At 33.5% G+C, this 19,728-nt stretch overlaps 2 protein-coding genes across 2 annotated transcripts in view; one reads left to right on the top strand and one right to left on the bottom strand.

The window, feature by feature from the left end:
* Positions 1 to 11,465, bottom strand: part of mio (GATOR complex protein mio) — a 44,304-nt gene extending 32,839 nt beyond the window's left edge. Inside the window, exons 1-5 of the mRNA XM_074180321.1 lie at positions 11,238 to 11,465; positions 10,496 to 10,711; positions 10,008 to 10,325; positions 6,721 to 6,913; positions 2,672 to 2,868 (exon numbers count right to left, since the gene is read on the bottom strand). Coding sequence (XP_074036422.1) covers positions 2,672 to 2,868; positions 6,721 to 6,913; positions 10,008 to 10,325; positions 10,496 to 10,711; positions 11,238 to 11,352 — 1,039 coding nt within the window. The 5' untranslated portion in view covers positions 11,353 to 11,465. The remainder of the gene's footprint in view (positions 1 to 2,671; positions 2,869 to 6,720; positions 6,914 to 10,007; positions 10,326 to 10,495; positions 10,712 to 11,237) is intronic.
* A 1,556-nt stretch (positions 11,466 to 13,021) lies between these two features.
* Positions 13,022 to 15,644, top strand: LOC111512070 (uncharacterized). Its single transcript, XM_023168164.2, has 2 exons — positions 13,022 to 13,297; positions 13,623 to 15,644. The coding sequence occupies exons 1-2, from the start codon at positions 13,136 to 13,138 to the stop codon at positions 15,492 to 15,494; spliced, it is 2,034 nt and encodes a 677-aa protein (XP_023023932.2). The 5' UTR covers positions 13,022 to 13,135; the 3' UTR covers positions 15,495 to 15,644.
* Positions 15,645 to 19,728: the final 4,084 nt, after the last annotated feature.

Below are 19,728 nucleotides of genomic sequence, written 5' to 3'. Positions count from 1 at the left end.
TAGACCAATTTTCTTAAGAGAGGGCCTATTGACGGCACCTTCTTTATTTATCTTGAAGTGTGTCACTTTTGCCCGAATAATATAACTGAATTTGTCACAAATGCGGATATACATGGTAGAGACACCCGTCATGGGAAACTGTTAAGAACCCCCTCACACAAAACGGCTCACTTTAGATGCTCCCCACTATTTCATACAACAAACTATTATAATAACTTGCCGGCATCTATTAGGAAAATCGAGTCAGATAAACTTTTTAAAATTGAGGTGAAGAAACTTCTCTTACAGAAGTGTTACTACAGTCTTGAGGAATTCTTGCACGACACTTTTTCATGACATTTTGAGAGTATTTGCTAGAGCTTCTCCGATTTTTTATATTTTTTATATAATACTTCTATGTTGTGAAAGTGTGTGGACGTGAACCATATTTATTGTTTTTGTATTGTTCAACTTCTGTAGTTTTATTTTTGTTTTTTAATTATGACTTAGCACATGTACTCAATGTACCAAAGTGTCAAATAAATAAATAAATAAATAACCGTCAGCTGGTATCGACGAAATAGATGGCAAAGTAATTCGCTTTGTGGAAGAGCAAATAAGCAAACCATTAGCACATATAATTAATAAATCGTTCACCTCTGGAAAGTATATTGATTCCTTGAAAATCTCTAAATCAATACCTATCTATAAAAATAATAAAGGGTCGAGAGATGACATGAATAATTATAGAAATATCTGCTTACAGAGTCAGATTGCAAAGATCATAGACATGGCCTTCAACACGAGATTAACAAGTTTCCTTGAATTTCGAAATCTCTTAGGCTCATCTCAACACGGTTTTCGACAAAACAAGTCTACCAGTTCTGCTATGGCAGAATTATGTTTGCAACTATATGATGCTTTGAACTCAAAAAACAGCTCTATTGTACTCTTCTTTGATCTGAGTAAAGCGTTTGATACGGTCGATTACAATCTCCTAGTTGAGAAACTCTATCACATTGGTGTTAGAAGGACGCCACTAAATTGGCTCACATCGTATCTCGAAAATCGAAAACAAGTATTGATACTGGGTAGTGCAAAATCGGAAGAGAAAACTGTAAATGTAGGGGTACCGCAAGGATCGCTACTGGGTCCAATACTGTTCACTATTTTTGTCAATGATATCACCTCAACATGCAAACAAGTGCACAAAATAATGTATGCAGACGACACAACTATGATAGTGAGAGAAAACAACTTAGCAAAAACTGTAGAAACTGCCAACACTGTTGCAAACCAATTTCACACATGGTGTACCAGTACGGGCTTGTGTGTGAACAGACAAAAATCAAATTTTATCTCATTCATTCCAAAAAACATCAATAATACGTTCTGTTCCCTGATTAGAATTGATGGCAAAAGTATTGAACAGGTCACATCAAAGAAGTTTCTAGGTATTACCTTGGACCATAAACTAAGCTGGGAAAACCATATTAACAGCTTATGTAATAAACTGAGTAAAAACTGCTTTGTACTAAGGCAATTGAAGAATACAGTGTCAATGGACGTGCTGTAATTGGTTTACTATGGTTTGATACAATCAAATATATCCTATGGGTTGATATTTTGGGGAGGCTCAACTCAAATAGAAAAAGTATTTCTACAGCAAAAGAAAATTATTAGATGCATAAAAGGGGTACATCAAAGAATATCATATTTACTGAATTATCTATTCTAACTGTGCCATCATTGTACATATTTCAAACTATTTTAAACGTAAAAAAACAATTGGAAGTACTACCTACAAATAGTGCTTACCATAACTATAATACACAAAGTGCAGGGAATTTGAGGCAGCCGTTTTCGAGACTTGCCATTGGTCAATGTTCTCACATATACAAACGCATCGTATTTTATAATTATTTCAAGAACAAATATGGCAGTGAAAAAAATGTCAATGATTTTAAAACTTTTAAATCTCTTTTAAGTAAGTTCTTGCTGAGAAAAGCATTATATTCTGTGAAGGAATTTTTAAATTACTGAATATGACCTTTTTTAACCTTTTTTAACAAATTGCCATTGGTCAATGTTCTCACATATACAAAGGCATCGTATTTTATAATTATTTCAAGAACAAATATGGCAGTGAAAAAAATGTCAATGATTTTAAAACTTTTAAATCTCTTTTAAGTAAGTTCTTGCTGAGAAAAGCATTATATTCTGTGAAGGAATTTTTAAATTACTGAATATGACCTTTTTTAACCTTTTTTAACAAATTTCAGCGTTGAAAGTAGGTTGTGTATGTAGAATAGTCTTATAAATAGGTATATATTCTGATTTTAGTTGACTAGTCTAATGAAGTAGTAACATTTGTGTACCAAATCATTTTGTAACATATTATGTTCTGCTTTTACAGATGATTAAATTCTATTCTATATTCTATTCTATTCTATTCTAATATCCTGAAAGTAAAAATAATACCTAGTCTAAATTTAAATCTACATATATCTGTAAAGTCTGAAATCGGTGCAAAAAAAAATTATTCTACGGAATGAAAAACTTGATGCAATAAAAATTATTTCAGTGCTAATTTGAATAATTTCGTTCAGGAATAGATTTCATAGTCAATGGTAATTGTTTATCGAAGAATATCACATAAAACTATAAAGAAATATACAGAAACAATACTCACCCGACAAAGCTATAGTTAAAAGTCTGTTTTCATCAGTAGGATGCCAAGAAAAAGAGGTAATATTATGAGGAGATCCAGGAACTACACTTCTCTCCATGACATGAAGTTCATGCTCTTCGTTGTTCAACATCTCTTGCTTTATTTGGTATAAGTTGACTGATGAACTTTCTTTCTGCAACGATGCTATACAACTGACTCTAAAATTAATATGAATGATTCAAATCACATTTTGACACCACAGTTATTGAATTTTTTTTATCACTATTGCTTTCAATTCTAATGAAATGTTTCATATATGAGTCCCAGCAAACACTTTGCAAACAAGTTCATTCTAACACTAGAGTATCATTTCTATGGGGTCTGTTGAAAAAGCTGGGTGAACTGTAATGTTTCTCAAAAAATAATTATTTATTCATCATTTTATGTTTTGTCCCCTTCAAAGTAGTCCCTCTCAGATATAATACACTTGTGGCAAGGCTTTTTACAATCCTCATAGCAGTTCTGATATGCACTTTTGGGTATGTCCTTGAGCTCTCAAAGCGATTCGGTTTTAATCTCCTCAATCATCGCAAAATTCCATACTTTCATCAAAAAAGTCGCAGGGGGCCAAATCTGGTGAATATGGAGGCTGGGGCATGATTAGTGTTATTTCTGGATAAAAGATTAGGAACAAGCAATGACAAGTGAGCAGGTGCATTAGATAGATAGATAGATATTCTTTATTCGTTCATGTGTACAATACATAATACCCAAACTGGTGTAGAACACGTCAATAATAAAAATAAGTTTTAAAATAAAGTAAAAGAGTGGAAGAGAATACCCGTAGGTGGAAATATAATAGCTTATAAACTAAAATTAAATATTAAAAGGATGTTTTTACCTATGGAGCAAAACATTTTATAAGTTGTACAATTATATAGGACTGTCTTCAAATATTCGTCTAATTTATAGAAAGTCTTTTGTATTAATAACTGTTTAAGTTGATGCTTCATTTCATTAATTGGCATTTTTTTTATATTATCATAAAAATGATTGAAAATGTTTATGACTGTAAATTCCACATTTCTTTGAATATAAGTATATTTTTTTAAATCCGTAGTTAAATGTTGTTTGAATCTAGTATTGTAGTCATGTTCTAGTGTTTTGAAAAGTTCATTATTTTCCCTAACAAATATTACTGCTTCATATAACACATGGATCAATAAGTCCCGAGACTAACAATGAAAACAACATTTTTTTTACAAATTTTTTTTTTATTCATCAACATAATCTCCTTTTAGGGTGATACAATGGTTCCAACGCTTTTCCAATTTTTCAATACCATGTTTATAAAAAAATGTATCTTTCACTTCAAAATAAGTTTCAGTTTCAGCGATGACCTCCTCATTTGAGCCAAATCTTTTTCCCTGGAGCATTTTTTTAAGATCAGCAAAGACCCAGTAGTCACTGGGGGCTAAATCTGGTGAGTATGGGGGGTGGGGAAGCAGATCAAAGCCCAATTCGTTTAATTTTGCCATTGTGTTCATCGATCTGTGGCAAGGTGCATTGTCTTGGTGAAAAAGGATTTTTTTTCTCTGCATGTGCGGTCGTTTTTTTGCGATTTCCTCCTTCAAACGTACCAGTAAGTCAATATAATAATCACTGTTGATCGATTTACCTTTTTCGAGGTAGTCAATGAAAATCACGCCATGCGCATCCCAAAAAACTGACGCCATCACTTTGCCAGCTGACTGCTGCGTTTTCGGACGTTTCGGACGGCTTTCGCCAGCTGTGCGCCACTCAGATGACTGCCGCTTTGACTCTGGAGTGTAGTGATGTATCCATGTTTCGTCCATGGTCACGTAACGACGCAAGAAATCTTTTTTGTTGCGAGTAAATAGCGATAAACAGCTTTCTGAATCGTCGACTCGTTGCTGTTTTTGTTCCATCGAAAGCAATCGCGGCACCCACTTAGAAAAAACCTTTTTCATGCTCAATTTTTCATGAAGGATAGTAAATACACTTCCATATGATATCTGTGTCATCTCAGCAATCTCACGGAGCTTCACTTTACGATCTTTCATTACAATTTTTGTCACTTCACTCACATTTTCCGGTGTAACAGCTTCCACAGGTCTACCCGAGCGTTCTGCGTCATTTGTGTCGGTACGACCACGTTTAAACTCGGCAAACCACCGACAAATCGTTGCTTTTGATGGACAAGAGTCCGGGTAACATTTTTCAATCCATTCTTTCGCTTGCACGGTGTTTTTACCCATTAAAAAACAATGTTTTATCAGAACACGAAACTCGGTTTTTTCCATTTTTTAAACAAACTACAAAACGACTTTACTCTAACCTCGATAACTCAGCTGTTTCTGGTCCGATCGACTTAAAATTTCGACACGTTTCAAGCAAAGGTTAGTACTCTAAGAGCGCCATCTCTGGGTTAGTCTCGGGACTTATTGATCCATGTAGTATATACAGTCCCACAGGGGTAAGCACATTTAACTTTTGAAATACATTTTTGCAGCTCTCGGTTTGTTTCATACTTAGTATGCTCCTAAAGAATCTTTTTTGGATTATCAAAATTCTGTGGGCATCTGTAGAATTTGCCCAGAAAATAACTCAATATCTAACGCGAGATTGTATGTAAGCATGATACGCAGTTAGAATAGCCTCTGAATTTACTGATTGAGCCAATACCTTAAGTGCATAGCAGTATCCTGCCATATTTTGTGCTAGTTGTTCAACGTGTTTTTTTCAATTCAGTCTGGGATCTAATAATTTTACATAATGAGCAGCTGTAATTTCTTCTCCATCATAAAGTGCCATTTTGCTGCATATTAGAAAACTTCATGAGTTGAGTTTTATTAACATTCATTTGCATGTTATTCACTTCAAACCAGGTTTTCAGTATATTTAGAGATTTCGATATGTTGTTTTTTATATAATTTTCAGTTACATCGCTGAATATTAAAGAAGTATCATCTGTAAATTGGATAATTTTTTGGTCAACTATATTAGGCAAGTTATTGATATACAAAATAAACATTAAACGTCCAAGTATGGAACCTTGTGGAACCCCCACTCTTATTTTTTCCTTTTTAGATTCAATTTGTTCTCCGTTTTCATCTCTTTCTGTTAGGTATTGAAATCTATTTGTTATGTAAGAGTGTATCAATTTCAAGGACACTCCTCTTATTCCAAAATATTCAAGTTTTTTTAAGAGTGTAGTGTGGTCACCCTATCGAATGCTTCAGAAAGATCTATACATACTGCTATAGTTTCATTTTTATTGTTCAGTGAGTTTAATATCGCAGTAAGGGCATTATATAGCGCTAGTATAGTGGATTTACCCTTTCTGTAGCCGTTTTGAGAATCTGAAATCAGTTTGTGACTTTCAACAAAATTCACAATTCTTGAGTACATTATTTTTTCAAAAACTTTACTGATATTTGATAAAAGAGCTATTGGTCGATAGTTTTGCCAATTGGATTTTTCTCCTTTTTTATAAATGGCTCTGACTTCAGCAAGTTTTAACTTATCTGGGAAAATTCCTTTGGTCAACACCAGGTTTGTTATGTAGCTAAGAGGATAACAAATCTCCTCAGATACATATTTTAATACTTTTGTTGGTATCTCATCATCTCCTACTGATGTTTTGTTTTTTAGTGATGCCACAGTAATCAAAGAAAACAGTAAGCAAAACCTTGACATTTGATGGAAATTTGAGTGCTTTTCTTTGTCACTCTTGGGCTCTTCCATTGGGACGATTGGACTTTGGTTTCAATGTTTTTTTTAACAGACCTCGTATATGAAATAGTTAAATAAACAACAACTACTACTACTACTACAACTACTCCTACTACACAACTACTACTACTTCAACTATTACTACTTACTACTACTACTACTACAACCACTACTACAACCACTACTACAACCACTACTACAACCACTACTACAAATACTAATACTACATTTAATGTAACTTGGCACTGAAACTAACTTCATAATCTCTCAATTAGTCATTATCAATTTAGTTTTATATCATTATTTTTACTCACTTTGTTGGACACCAGCCAATCTTCAGAACAGGCTTTGTTTGTTGTATAATAACGGCAGGTTTATCCAAGTTTCTAGTGTCCCACACACAAACTTGGTTATCAATGAATGATGCCAGTTGTTTATCATTAAATGGATTAGCACAGATACCGAAAACAGCTTTTGTTGTAGTGGAGTATACCATTTTGTTCGGATCTGAAAAGAGTTTTATCAAAACAACATGTTCAGTTAAAAATGGAATTTGGCTATTTGAAAATATCAAGTATATATTCTTTATCGGAGAAGTTTTTCATATTTCAATTTCATTAACTTCAAGTAAGATCAATATCTGAAATTGCCCTTATTATAGTTATAGTTATTGGTTATAATTCATTCATATATTTAGTCAATAACTGTTAATCAATTTTTTTTGTTATTGCATTTAATTCTAACTCATCCTTTATTTTATGTACATGTACCATACACAAGTGTATTGTAAGTTACTTTTAATTTAATACTAATTCAATTATGTGGATGCTGTAGTGGATTTTTTATTTGTATCCCGAATATATAAATAAATAAGTACGTTTTCTCTACTATTATAATATTTTTGCTTTTCACATTCAGATTTATAATCGGTATTACTATAGTCCGTTCATAATTTGTCGATAGCACAAAATGAGGGCCCAAGTCATAAAACGGTCGTAAAACTCGTAAAATCATAGGCGGAGATTCCTGAGGTGTTTATTCATTAAATATAAAGCTTCAGTTTATATTCGAAACTTGCCTTGAAAGGGTGAAGTTGTTACGAACGAAAATAATTTTTGGTTTAGTACATTTTTAATCACATTTAATTTACGGTTCGTTGTTGTTTCGGCGTCTACGGCAGTAATTAACGTCTCTAATATTTATTTTGCGAATTTTGTGCAGTGCGTGAGTAACTTTTTTTCATATTCCTACAAACATATACGTACCTTTCGTTCCTGCTTGTTTTGTTTGATTGCTTGCGATGGCTTCGTCATCATCATCAACATCATCAAGTTTTACACCGGTACTGTTGCGTACAGTCAGTAAGTCTGTCTATTCACCAAGAGAGAAGACTATTGTTTTGAACGTTCACGATGCTCTGCTTTCTCAGAATCCCACAAACACTGTTCAGAACATAATCAAGAGTTGTGCCAACATGACGGGCGTAGGGGAGTCAACAATATATAGGTTTCCTATCAGAAAGAAAAAAAAAAGGTATAGCTAACCCAAATACAAACGAATACTTAAAGAGGGGGAGAAAACCTATTGAAATTGATGAATTTGCCAAAAATGGTATTCGAAGGAAAATTCACGAATTTTTTTACAAAAAAGAAATACCCAACTTAAACAAAATTTTACAAGAAGTTAGAGACGACCCGGATTTGCCTCATGTCGGACGAACCAAATTGTGGCAAGTTTTGAAAGAATTAAATTTCCGGTGGGAGAAATCAGACCGAAAATCACTTTTGATTGACCGGGAAGAGATAATATGTTGGAGAAGAAAGTATCTAAGATCTATACGAAAATTTCGGGCTGAAGGAAGGCCAATTTACTATCAGGACGAAACGTGGGTAAACGCAGGTCATACTCTCACAAAAATTTGGACAGATAAAAATATATCAAGCTCCAGGCAAGCCTTTATGGAAGGTTGGTCTACTGGTATTTGCCCACCCTCTGGTAAAGGCAGTAGATTAATAGTTTCTCACATTGGCAGTGAAAAAGGATTTGCTAAGCATGGTTTGTTGGAATTTGAATCCAAAAGCACAAAAGACTATCACGAGGAGATGACAGCTGATGTTTTCGAAGAGTATTTTGAGAAGATGATTGAACATATACCACCAAACTCAATTATTGTATTAGATAATGCACCTTATCATTCACGACTAGTTGAAAGACTTCCAACGACTGCGTGGAAGAAACAAGATATCATTGACTGGCTGCGGAATAAGTCCCTGCCTTACAAAGATGAAATGGTTAAAGCAGAACTTTTAAAAATTGCCCGGCAACACAAATCTAAGTTCAAGAAATACGTAGTTGACAAAATGGCGGAAAGACGAAACATCACAGTCCTTAGACTTCCACCCTACCACTGCGAATTAAATCCAATTGAACTCATTTGGGCACAAATGAAAAGCTATGTGGCTAGAAAAAATACGTCATATAAAATACAAGCTGTACGTGAATTGTTATATGAGTCTTTACAACATATTACAGAACAAAATTGGCGAGATGCAGTAAGACATGCAATAGAAGAACAAAAAATGTGGGATCTTGACAATATAATTGATGCGACTGTAGAGACACAACCGCTAATTATTAACCTGCAAGACGACTCGGATTCCGAAGATGATCCTGTTTATTTTGAATTTGAATAGTTTTGTAAGTAATCGTAGTTTATATCATTTAAAAATAGGTATTAATTAAATAAATGTATCTTTTACAAATTGCAAGTAACTCATTATTTTTGAATAAAATAAAGAAATTTTTTTAAAATATAAATACAGTTTACAGTACCTACAGTTTAAGAATATTAATATATTTATTTATTTAAAGTAACTAATGTTTTAATCATATACTCTACGACAATGGTCACTCATTTCCACTCAAAATACCTACATAATCGAATTAAAAGTTTTATAGCTGTATTGTATTTCTTCAGATACAAGGTGGGTTAGTCGAAAACATCTTAAACTGCCAGTTTTAGTTTGGTTTTTGTTATTATATCATATTAGCTGTCCTCTCTGTATTTCAGTTCTCTAATGAGGGTCAAACTTGCAGTGAGCTATCAACAAATTATGAACGGACTATAGTTTCTTGAACAAACAACTGATAACCATAATATTTCTTGAACTGCCATAGCACAATACTGGCGTCACAAAACAGTATGTGATGCCTGAAGATGCTATTCTATAATAATATTCATTGGTTTCTTTAGGACATCTTGATACACATACATTATTATAAAATATTCATTTTCACAATTATTCCAGAATGTTTTAAACATGTATATATACACAAAGAATATATTACAATACAGAAAAAAAATCAGGGATGAAATTTTATATAGTTGATGATTTTTTTTGAATTGGAAAACATTTATCATTCAAACCTTTATGAAATAAAGACTTCGTCGTACTAGCGAAACACGTGTCTCTGTTTTATGAACTTTCAAGTGGAAATCTCACGTTAAAATGTGTTTTTTGAATACGTTAACTCATTTTGATAACTGTATTGGGTTCATAAAAATTATGTACATATGAACACAGTCAACTGTTTTACTCACCTCTCAAGTCATAAATCTTTATATTTTTTCCATTCATTCCAGAGGCTAAAACTCTACTAGAACCATAAATCCAAGCCAAGCTATAGGTCACCTCAGATGGAGCAAGTTCTGCAACAGGTTTCAGCAATTCCACAGCTGAAGCCATAGTATTTACTGCCATCCGACTACTGTTGTTGCCATCACTGGGCGAGTTTAGTTTATTGATGTCCCAAATGAGGATAGAATTGTCAGTTTTGTATTTTTCCAAGCCAGCAGCTAATATATTACATTCAACAGGATTGAACAAAACTGCATTACAATATCGACTATGCCTGGGAACTGCCCAATTTCATTACTTACATAATCAAATATTAATTTGTTCAAAAAGTTTTGTCTGTTTCAATGTCATGTGCATTTGTAACCTGCCTTCAGAAAGGCAGGTAACATTAAATATTCTGAATAATTAAATTCAGAACACCGTTTCTAACTTGATTTCATACAACACTCACCCAATTCTTTTCCTGGAAAACCATGAAGATCATGTTCGGAAGGTCCAAATGTTGTCAACGAGACTCTGCCATTAGCAAGTCCAATAGCCAGTAGCAAATCTACCTCACACTTTGGGTAGATGTCTATACTCCTCACATAGTGGTAATTGGTATTAGTAGTTAAAAGTTGAGCACAATAAGTGTCCGAAATATTGTAACATGGAAGTTTGGAATTATCTGCAAATGAATTCTGATCAATTTTTTATCCAACGTGTGACTATAAATATATAAGATTCAGAAAACTGAACCATTGATTATTGTACATTTTCAATTCGATTTGTTATTTCTGGACATTACAACATAGGGGGCTTGGAGAGAATGCCTCAACATATTTTGCACATATGGATTGAAAGTAAGAATAGTTGTACAACTGAAGTCTACCTGAATATAATTTTGTTTAATTTGTTTCTTGAATAAGTTATTGATTTTCTTCAAGTATCAGCCGATTCCATCAAATATCAAAAACCATCAGGTTATTCTCATCAATATACTAATGTCATCAATACTAGTCATTAGTATATTGTTAAAGAAAAACTTGTTTCTGCAATATTACCAAGGAAACTCTTGAAATTTCACTAGTTATCAGACATGAATGGATGAAAAAAGTGTGCTCCTACTCACAAAAAGGTGACAAACAAGATATTGTAAAACTACAAACCAATCGACCTAAACATATTTTGAATAGAATTTTCTATTATTTCACCTGCAAAACTATTGTCCTTTGAAATAGGCTGAATTTCATATAAACTTATCTCTGCTCCCCAAGTAATGAATTTGTTTTTCACCGAAGACCATTGTATTTCCAATTTTCCAGCCATAATAGGAGCTCTAAAATTGAATTAAGGAAGGAATGTTTTCTAAAATATTGTTTACTAACAGACATGACATGAGTAAGTAAATAAAAAACTTTCCGTTTTAGGTTAAGAGGGTTAAAAAACCAGAGTATAGTCACGTCACAGAATAGTAAACAATTATTCTGTGGTATAAAAAGGGCGAGTTCTTAAATTCTTCGGCAACCCATCCGCATTCGTTTTGTCGCCAGTAAAGCTCAGGATGTGCGGCGAAGAAACTTAAATCAACGCTCGGTTTCTCCGAATTTTCAGTTGGGCACAGCAGTAACGCTTACAAAACATGAAATATATTTCGAATTTTTGTTGTTTCACGAATCAGTTCGTTTTTATTAGGACCGAAGCATAAAAAACTATCCACTATATTGACTGTATTTATAATTCAGTTATTATCTCCATAACGAAGTTTATGAAAATTATATTCTTTATTTCACTTACAAACTTTTTACTTCAAGAAGTGTTCAAACTAATTATCGAATGCTACTGGAAAAGAATCAATATTTCATTCACATTTATTTTCATTTATTTGCTGGACGGACTATTTCTATCATGATTTCAGATATTTTGATTCATATTTATTCGAAAATCACTTGCTCTACACAGATTATTCAGAAATATTCCGTACTGATAATACTGAGGAAAAAATGAATTTGTTCAGTGAGACTATATAAAATTTGTTTAATATTCATGCTCCGATGCGAAATGCTAGAGTCACTAAAAAAATTATAAAAATGATGATTAGGACACATGTGATGATGCACATAATAGATTTTAAAAATCTCGAGAGCAGCACCATTGGGAATATTATAAAGCTTTGCGTAACGAGGTGAACTATGCAATCAAACGTAAAAAAAATAAATATACAATTCCGACTCGCTTATGTTTGCAGTAATATGTGAAAAGAACTGAAAAATCTGAACATCATTACTAGTAGCAAGAGGTCTATCATTCAAGACAGTCACCAGTCAGGTTTTCGTCCAAATCATAGCTGCGCTACTGCTCTCCTTAAAGTGATGTATGACATATTATCATATATAGATGTAAACAAGCTTTGTGTTCTCGTACTTCTTGATTATTCAAAAGCTTTCGACAGAATTAATGCCATTTGCTACTACTTTTCTTTGTTATTGCTGTTTGCGTAGCAATAAAAACATTCATTATTATTATAAATTACCAATCTGCACTGCCCGTTCGATAGAGCGTCAAATCGAATGAAGCTCATTGATGTCTCTGGCAGATTTGACAGATTGACTTTGATAGACATTGGTTGTATAGTTTATATATGAATGAAAATATCCAAAAATATTCTTCTTCTCTTTCATCATGTAATGGCCTCAGCTACTAAGTCTATAACGTATTGACTGTGCATTCAATTATTCAAGTGTCAGCTTCGAGTGTTGTCCACTTTCATATTTTTTTCAATATTGATTATCTATAGAAAATTCCGCTACTTTATGTTAAAATCCGTTACGCTGCTACCGTTGAGTAAATTCCGCTATAGTAGCGGAATTCTGCTACGGTTGGCAACTCTGCTTCAAAAATCGGATAAAGTCGTAGTCACCCAAATGAGCTGGCCTGGCAAATTGCATCAAAAGGGAGCAGAGCCAAGAGAAGAGGAGAATCATAGTCTTATTCTGTCTTATAGACATATAGTAATGTCAATGTCTGTGTCTACCAATGAATTAAAAATAAATATGTGATAAATAATTATGAAGTAATATTAATTATTTGTAATAATCAAAATTGAATCAAGATGGAAGTTGAAGGCGAAATGGAGAAAGTTCGTCCCAATATTAGGATAGAAATTCAAAACGAAAAAATGGATGTAGATGGAAGTGAAAATGAGGAAGGAGAAATAGTTGAAGATGATTTACCTCTGAACGCCAAGAAAGATGTTCCTGATAATACCAAAAATGTATGTACTATCAGCTCGGTTTGAAGTTTTGATTATAGGCTTTAGGCTAAAAAGAAAGTCATTTATAGATGAGATACTATTCAAACACAAAACTTGTATCTCGAATCAAATATTAAAATGTTTTCAAAGCAATATCTAGAAGGGACATGTTTGTAGTGTATATAGTAATTTTAATCTAATGCTATACTTTTTCTGATTTGAAAAAGTATTTTGAAAATGTCAAGTTTTACTTCAATTGAGTTATTTTAGTATTATTATAAATTATATGGTGCCTCAAATTCTCCTTCAAGAGATTTTTGTGCTGATTTTGACAATTTTTTTTTAGGTGCAATCTGTTTCCAGGAGTATTTTTACAACGGGAATAAATATTTTCGAGGAAGGGGAACAAAAGAAATTACAGAAGAGAGCTGAAAGATTTGCATTGAAACCTGAGGAAATACATAATTTTACAGATGCTGATTTAGAAGAACTTTACGAAAGTTTGGGTATTACCAGTCAAAATGATATCAATGTAAGATTTGATACAATCCATGTGCTGGGAGTTAATGGATTAATAGCTGAAGATGTTTTGGAGTATTTTGCTAAGTATGCTCCATCAGGAATAGAATGGGTTGACGAAGAAAGTTGCAATGTCACTTGGACGGAAACTATTACAGCTGCAAGAGCTTTGTTTTATGCATCTAAAGCTGTTCAAGGCATGCCAGCTCGTGAACCAGTTGATACATTTCCAAAAGAATTCATGGATGATGTTGATGAACCTCAGGAAGGTACTGGACAGAGCATTCTTCTTAAAAATCGAAAAGTCGAATTGAAAATAGATGACCCTCTAATATCCAATAAAGTAAACTTGAAAAATGCGGTCGATATAAGTGAAATTAAAATTCCAATTCCACCAGGTTACTGGAGGTTAGGAGAGAAATATCATAAAGCTAAGTGTTTACTATTGCGATTTTCTCTTAAAACTGATAAAAAACCGTACAAAGTAGAAACTTTCCATAAGTATTATAAAAAGCTGAGCACCAAAAATATCATATCTGACAGAAAGAAACAAGAAATAAGGGGGATTTTTGAAAGAAATAAAGACTTCAATCAGGATAAAAACCCATGGGGCTCATTAGCAAAAAACTGGGACAATGATGCTAAATTTCGAGAACGTGAACCAAATCATATCGATGAACCGAAAGTAGAAATAAAAAATCCCAGCCTTTTGGTGAGGCTTGGAAAAAAGAAAGATGGTTCAGAATCTGAAAATGATGTAGAGGTACTTGAGAATGATGAGAGTGGTCAGAAGAAGGCAAAAGTGGCATTTCCACGTATGAGAATGTATGCAGACGAAGAAGAAGAAAAAGTGAGAAGAAAAAAGCTGTTGCAGACAATAAAGAAACAGACTGAAAAAATATCAAGGGATGACAGGCAAGAAAGTGACTTGAGAAACATTTTATCTGTAACGAATTATACTGAACCGATAGAGGTAATTGATTTAGTAGAGGAAGACCTTGGAAGTAAACTCAAAAACAGATCGAAACAAATGGTATTCACCGTTGAAAGGAATTTAGAAGACATTGATTCGTTTGACAGAAAAGAGAACGTGAGATCCGATGTGAGGTCTCTTTTAGACCATCGTAGAAACAGATCTCTTTTACACAGGGAGAGAATGTCTTCCCATAGATCTCCGGAGAGACGAAGGTCCCCAAAATACCGTACGAGAAGTCCATTGAAAAGATATGCTTCTCCTGCCAGAAGATATTCACGAGACAGGATAAGATCTGTTCACAGAAAAAGAACACCTGAAAGGACATTGCATAGTGATCGCTTGAGCAGTCGACATAAGAGGGCCAAGTCGGATTATTCAGAGGACGAGAAGTACAGTGAAAAACCAAGAAGTAAGGTCGCAGTTGTCGTTAAAACACAGAAAAAACCAACAGTTGCTTCTACCATTTGGTCGAGAGTTCAGCATAACTCCGACAGTGGCACTTCTAGTGATAGTGACAGTGAAAGTTCAGAATCAATATCTGACAGCAGCAGTTCCAGTGAAGATAGTGAATCAGAGTCGGACTCGGAAAGTGAATCGTCTTCAGATACAGGAAGAAAAAGAAGAAAGATAGAGAGGCCGGGTTTTAGTAGTAATTCTGTTCCAAAAATAAATCAAAAGAGTCCTTTGAAAATTACCATGACAAATGATCGTTTTCGAAGATGACTGAGTTGTTGTTCGAGTGTTTTTTAACAAGTTTTTTCTTAGGACTTTATGGGTATTCTACAGTTGAATACTTTGATTAATATTGCTTTTTAAGTCAATTTATGTTTGGAGTAGCAACCTGGTGAATAAAAAGTATTCTTTTAAAAATTAGTACTAGTTTATTTCAACAGTGATCAGATACTATCATTCATCATCAGTATTATTCAATTGACTTAACCTGTTCAGGACTGCAAAGATTTTAACTAGTCATACCTGCAGGGCCACAGCCAAAGTGCAAGGCAAATGTGTTTAACTTCTATCATAGAAGTATGGCAATGTTTTCTGCTGGGGTTCTCAAACTTTTAGGCACTGGGACCCCCTTTTTAAGCTGAATATTTTGGCGAGCCCCCCAAGGTTTAACTCTAAAACAATAATTAAAAAACTACACTAGTGGCAGAGTTGTATCCATAAAAAAACACTAGTAATTAGTAAAATAAACAATAATTTTTGTCACTTGAATTATTTTATGATAAATAAGGGACAGTAGAGGCCCTCACTGATTTTAAACGCTTGCAGTAGTTTTATGACAGTTGTTAACCTCAAGCTCATTCAAGCTTGAGTCCTAACTATCAACAATGCTTGTATCGACAAATTTTGTATAGGTATTGGAGAGGAATACCCAGAACTGTTGCCGTTTTATACATCTTACAACTGTGAACAAAGATTCTCTATAACGGTGAATTTAAATACAAAATCAAGAAATCATTGTGACGCTGGACAATGAAGCACATATTTCTTACTAATAGAATTTTAAAAAAGTTTTATGTGGATTAAAATCTTGTACGTATATATTTTTTTTTATGAAAAAACTACAGCAATAACTAATTTTTTTAATTCTCTTCCATATCTTAACCACTCTGAACACATCCTGTAACCTACCGTTTGAGAACCTCTGTGTATAGTATAAGTTTTTACCCAGCTGAAAGTACGAAAGTGGCTTAGATCTTACCTGGAGAATCGTAGCCAGTTGGTAAAAACTGACCACTATTCACGTATTGGAGCTACTAGATGTGGTGTGCCTCAGGGTTCGGTACTGGGACCTATTTTATTTTTGTTATATGTCAACGATATCTCCCATTTGAATATATCTGGGAGGTTCACGTTATTTGCAGATGATACCACTATACTTTGGCACAGTAGTGATGAAACATCTTCACACAATGTCATACAACGTGATCTCGAAACAATAAGAACGTGGTTTGACAATAATCTCCTTGTACTCAACATCTCCAAAACTAACTTGTTAACCTTCAAATGTGAATTGGACACAATAATTCTTGATTCAACTAATATTGACAATTCCCCCTGCACAAAATTCTTGGGTCTTCATATTGACAGTAACCTGAGATTCGATGAACATGTTAAAAAACTGTCTAAAAAACTATCCTCTGGGTGCTATGCCATTAGAGTCATCAATAATGAGGTAGGATTTGCAGCAGCAAAATCTGCCTACCATGCATTAATTGAATCGCATATAGGTTATGCAATTGCTTTTTGGGGTGCATGCAATAAAAATTTATTACAGATGATCCAAGTTGTACAAAAAAGAGCCATTAGAGCCCTCTTCAAGATTAAGAGTCGCAAATCGTGCAAAGAATACTTTAAAAATCACCAAATCCTCACAGTGATCTCTATTTTTATATTGGAAACATCTTGTTTGATTCATAAGCAGCGTGATCTATGTAAAGGAGCGTCATCGTCTTACAATACTCGATCTTCCCAAAACTCGACTCTTATGTTGCCTATACCCAAAAGTCGCCTCGTAAAGGACTCTATTATATATAACGGCTTGAAAATATACAACTACCTTCCAGCAAGAATTAGGGAAATCAAGAATTATAATAGATTCAAAGGTAGTGTGAAGGTTTTACTCTTTGATCATCCCTTCTATAGCTTGGATGAATTTTTTATAGCCAAATTATCTGAATGAACTCATTATCCATATCTGTCATTGCTGAGGCTCAATTATGTGAATATGTATGTATGGATGGGTGTGTATATATATATATATATATATATATATAATCTAGAAAGGTTAATGCAGTCAAGCTGCTGGAAAATAATTCCATATATATATATATATATATATATATATATATATGTACCATTATTTACTCTAATTTGATCAGATCCTGTGTTTATTTGTGTTTATACATCTGTAAGTGTTATTTTAACTATATTTTAACATACATCCATGTACGACAACTGACTTTGTCAACAAGAATTGTATTCTTTCGACAATAAAGCATATTCTGATTCTGATAGAGGAGCCACTCGATTCATTCAAAATATAATTCTCATATCAAAGTCAGAATTTATCGCTTAAGAGAGGTTATTCTAATGATTCATCAAACCTAAGACTAAGGATCATCTAAATATGAGCAAAATAATCACTCCTCATCAATTTGGGTTTCAGAAAATTAAAAGCGCCAATGACGCAATATTTAGTTTTCTGCATGAAGCATACAGTAACTTGAGAAGGTACTAGAAACAGCAATATATAATCAACTAATAGAATATGTTGAAAAAAGCGACATTTTAATCAACAATCGATCGGGATTTCGCCAAATGCACTCGTGTGAGTCATCAGTGCAAGTATCTCTAAGTAAATTTAAAACTGAACTGGATAATAATAAGTTTGTTGTGGCCGTGTTCCTTGACCTCAAAAGAGCATTTGAGACCATTGATGGGTCTATAATACTATCTAAATTGAATATATATGGAACAGAGGGCACCGTGTACAATTGGTAATCTAATTATTCGACTAACAGAAAACAACGAGTAAGAGTGAAAGACATATTCTTTTGTGAAATTGACAATTATGTTGGAGTTCCTCAGGGTAGTATTTTGGGTCCCCTTCTATTCATACTATATTTAAATAACATGCCACTGTTTGTTGATTGTGAATTTATGAAATTTTTTGCTGAAGCGATGTGAACCTCGAAATGGCTATACAAAAAGTGAATAATACTCTAGCAAATGTCAACAATTATTTGAAAATGAATAAACTAAAGCTGAATGTATTGAAAACAAAAGCTATGATAATCATCAGCAAATTTAAATACAGCCAAATAGACTCAAAAATTATTAACCTCAGCATTGATGATGAAAGAATTGGAGCAGTCAATTCCACTAAATATCTGGGATTTCTGATAGATAACACTCTGTCGTTTGATGAACATTTTGAGTATATTCATAAAAAAATTCAAAAAAATTATTCTTTTTCACTAGAATTGCCAATAATCTTTCAACCAAGTCAAGTATCACAGTTTACAACTCAATTGTTCGGCCACACTTAGACTACTGTTCCTGTATCCTATATCTATTCAATCAGAATAAATTGTCTCAACTCCAAAAACTTCAGAATCGTGGTATGAGGATCATTAAGTGCCGTAGATATACCCCTATTACTATTATGCTTAATGTTTTAAATTAGCACTCTATTTTCCAAAGACAAATCTTTCCTTTTTTTTAAGGACACAAGCACTACAGGAAAATCCTTAAGGCACTTTAAGAGCGGTGCCTGTGCGAATGTAGTGATTCACATTGCAAAAAATAACCTTCCACTCTCGATAGAAGTCGTAAACAAAACTGCAGAAGAATTCTTATACTAGTGTAAAAATAATGGTTTACTAGTTACTACCAATAAAACAGTCTTCTTTCTTTTCCAACAAAAAAAAAATGTCATATGATTACAGTCCCCTCATAAGAATCGATCATAAATCTATACAGCAGGTCAGTCATATTGAATACTTAGGACTTACAATTGATCAAAAACTGACTTGGGAAGTACATGTAGAAAATGTTACCTCAAAAATGAGTAGCTTGTGTTTTGTAGCGAGACAGTTATGGGGAACTGTCTCAATGCAGGTACTCAAACTGACGTATTTTGAACTCTCCAGTCTGCAATGTCTTATGGGCTGGCCTTTTGGGGAAATTTCGCCCATATGACACAGGTATTCACTGTGCAAAAAAGGATAATAAGATGTATGGCAAGTCTACGTCTTGCGTAGAAATACCTTTAATGACTGGCACTCTCAACATTGCCTTCACTGTTTATCTTCATCATAACAATGAATATCAAGAAACATGAATTAGGCTACATTAAAAATAACATGATACATAAACATCACACTCTGAATGGTAATGAACTGCGATTACCCTACTCTCGACTGGCTCTTGGCCAGGGATCCTT

The sequence above is a fragment of the Leptinotarsa decemlineata genome, unplaced genomic scaffold, assembly GCF_025532065.1.
Source record: "Leptinotarsa decemlineata unplaced genomic scaffold, Ldec_3_MD MMD2_tig00026294_RagTag_RagTag, whole genome shotgun sequence".
NCBI classification, from domain to species: Eukaryota; Metazoa; Arthropoda; class Insecta; order Coleoptera; family Chrysomelidae; genus Leptinotarsa; species Leptinotarsa decemlineata.
Note: the sequence above shows the minus strand (reverse complement) of the source record. Positions and strands in the feature narration are given on the sequence as shown.

Excerpts from the sequence above, each read along its gene's own strand:
- LOC111512070 (XM_023168164.2), top strand. The coding sequence starts at position 13,136 with ATGGAAGTTGAAGGCGAAATGGAGAAAGTTCGTCCCAATATTAGGATA. Across the intron at positions 13,298-13,622 it reads TTCCTGATAATACCAAAAAT|GTGCAATCTGTTTCCAGGAG; the intron begins GTATGTACTATC and ends ATTTTTTTTTAG.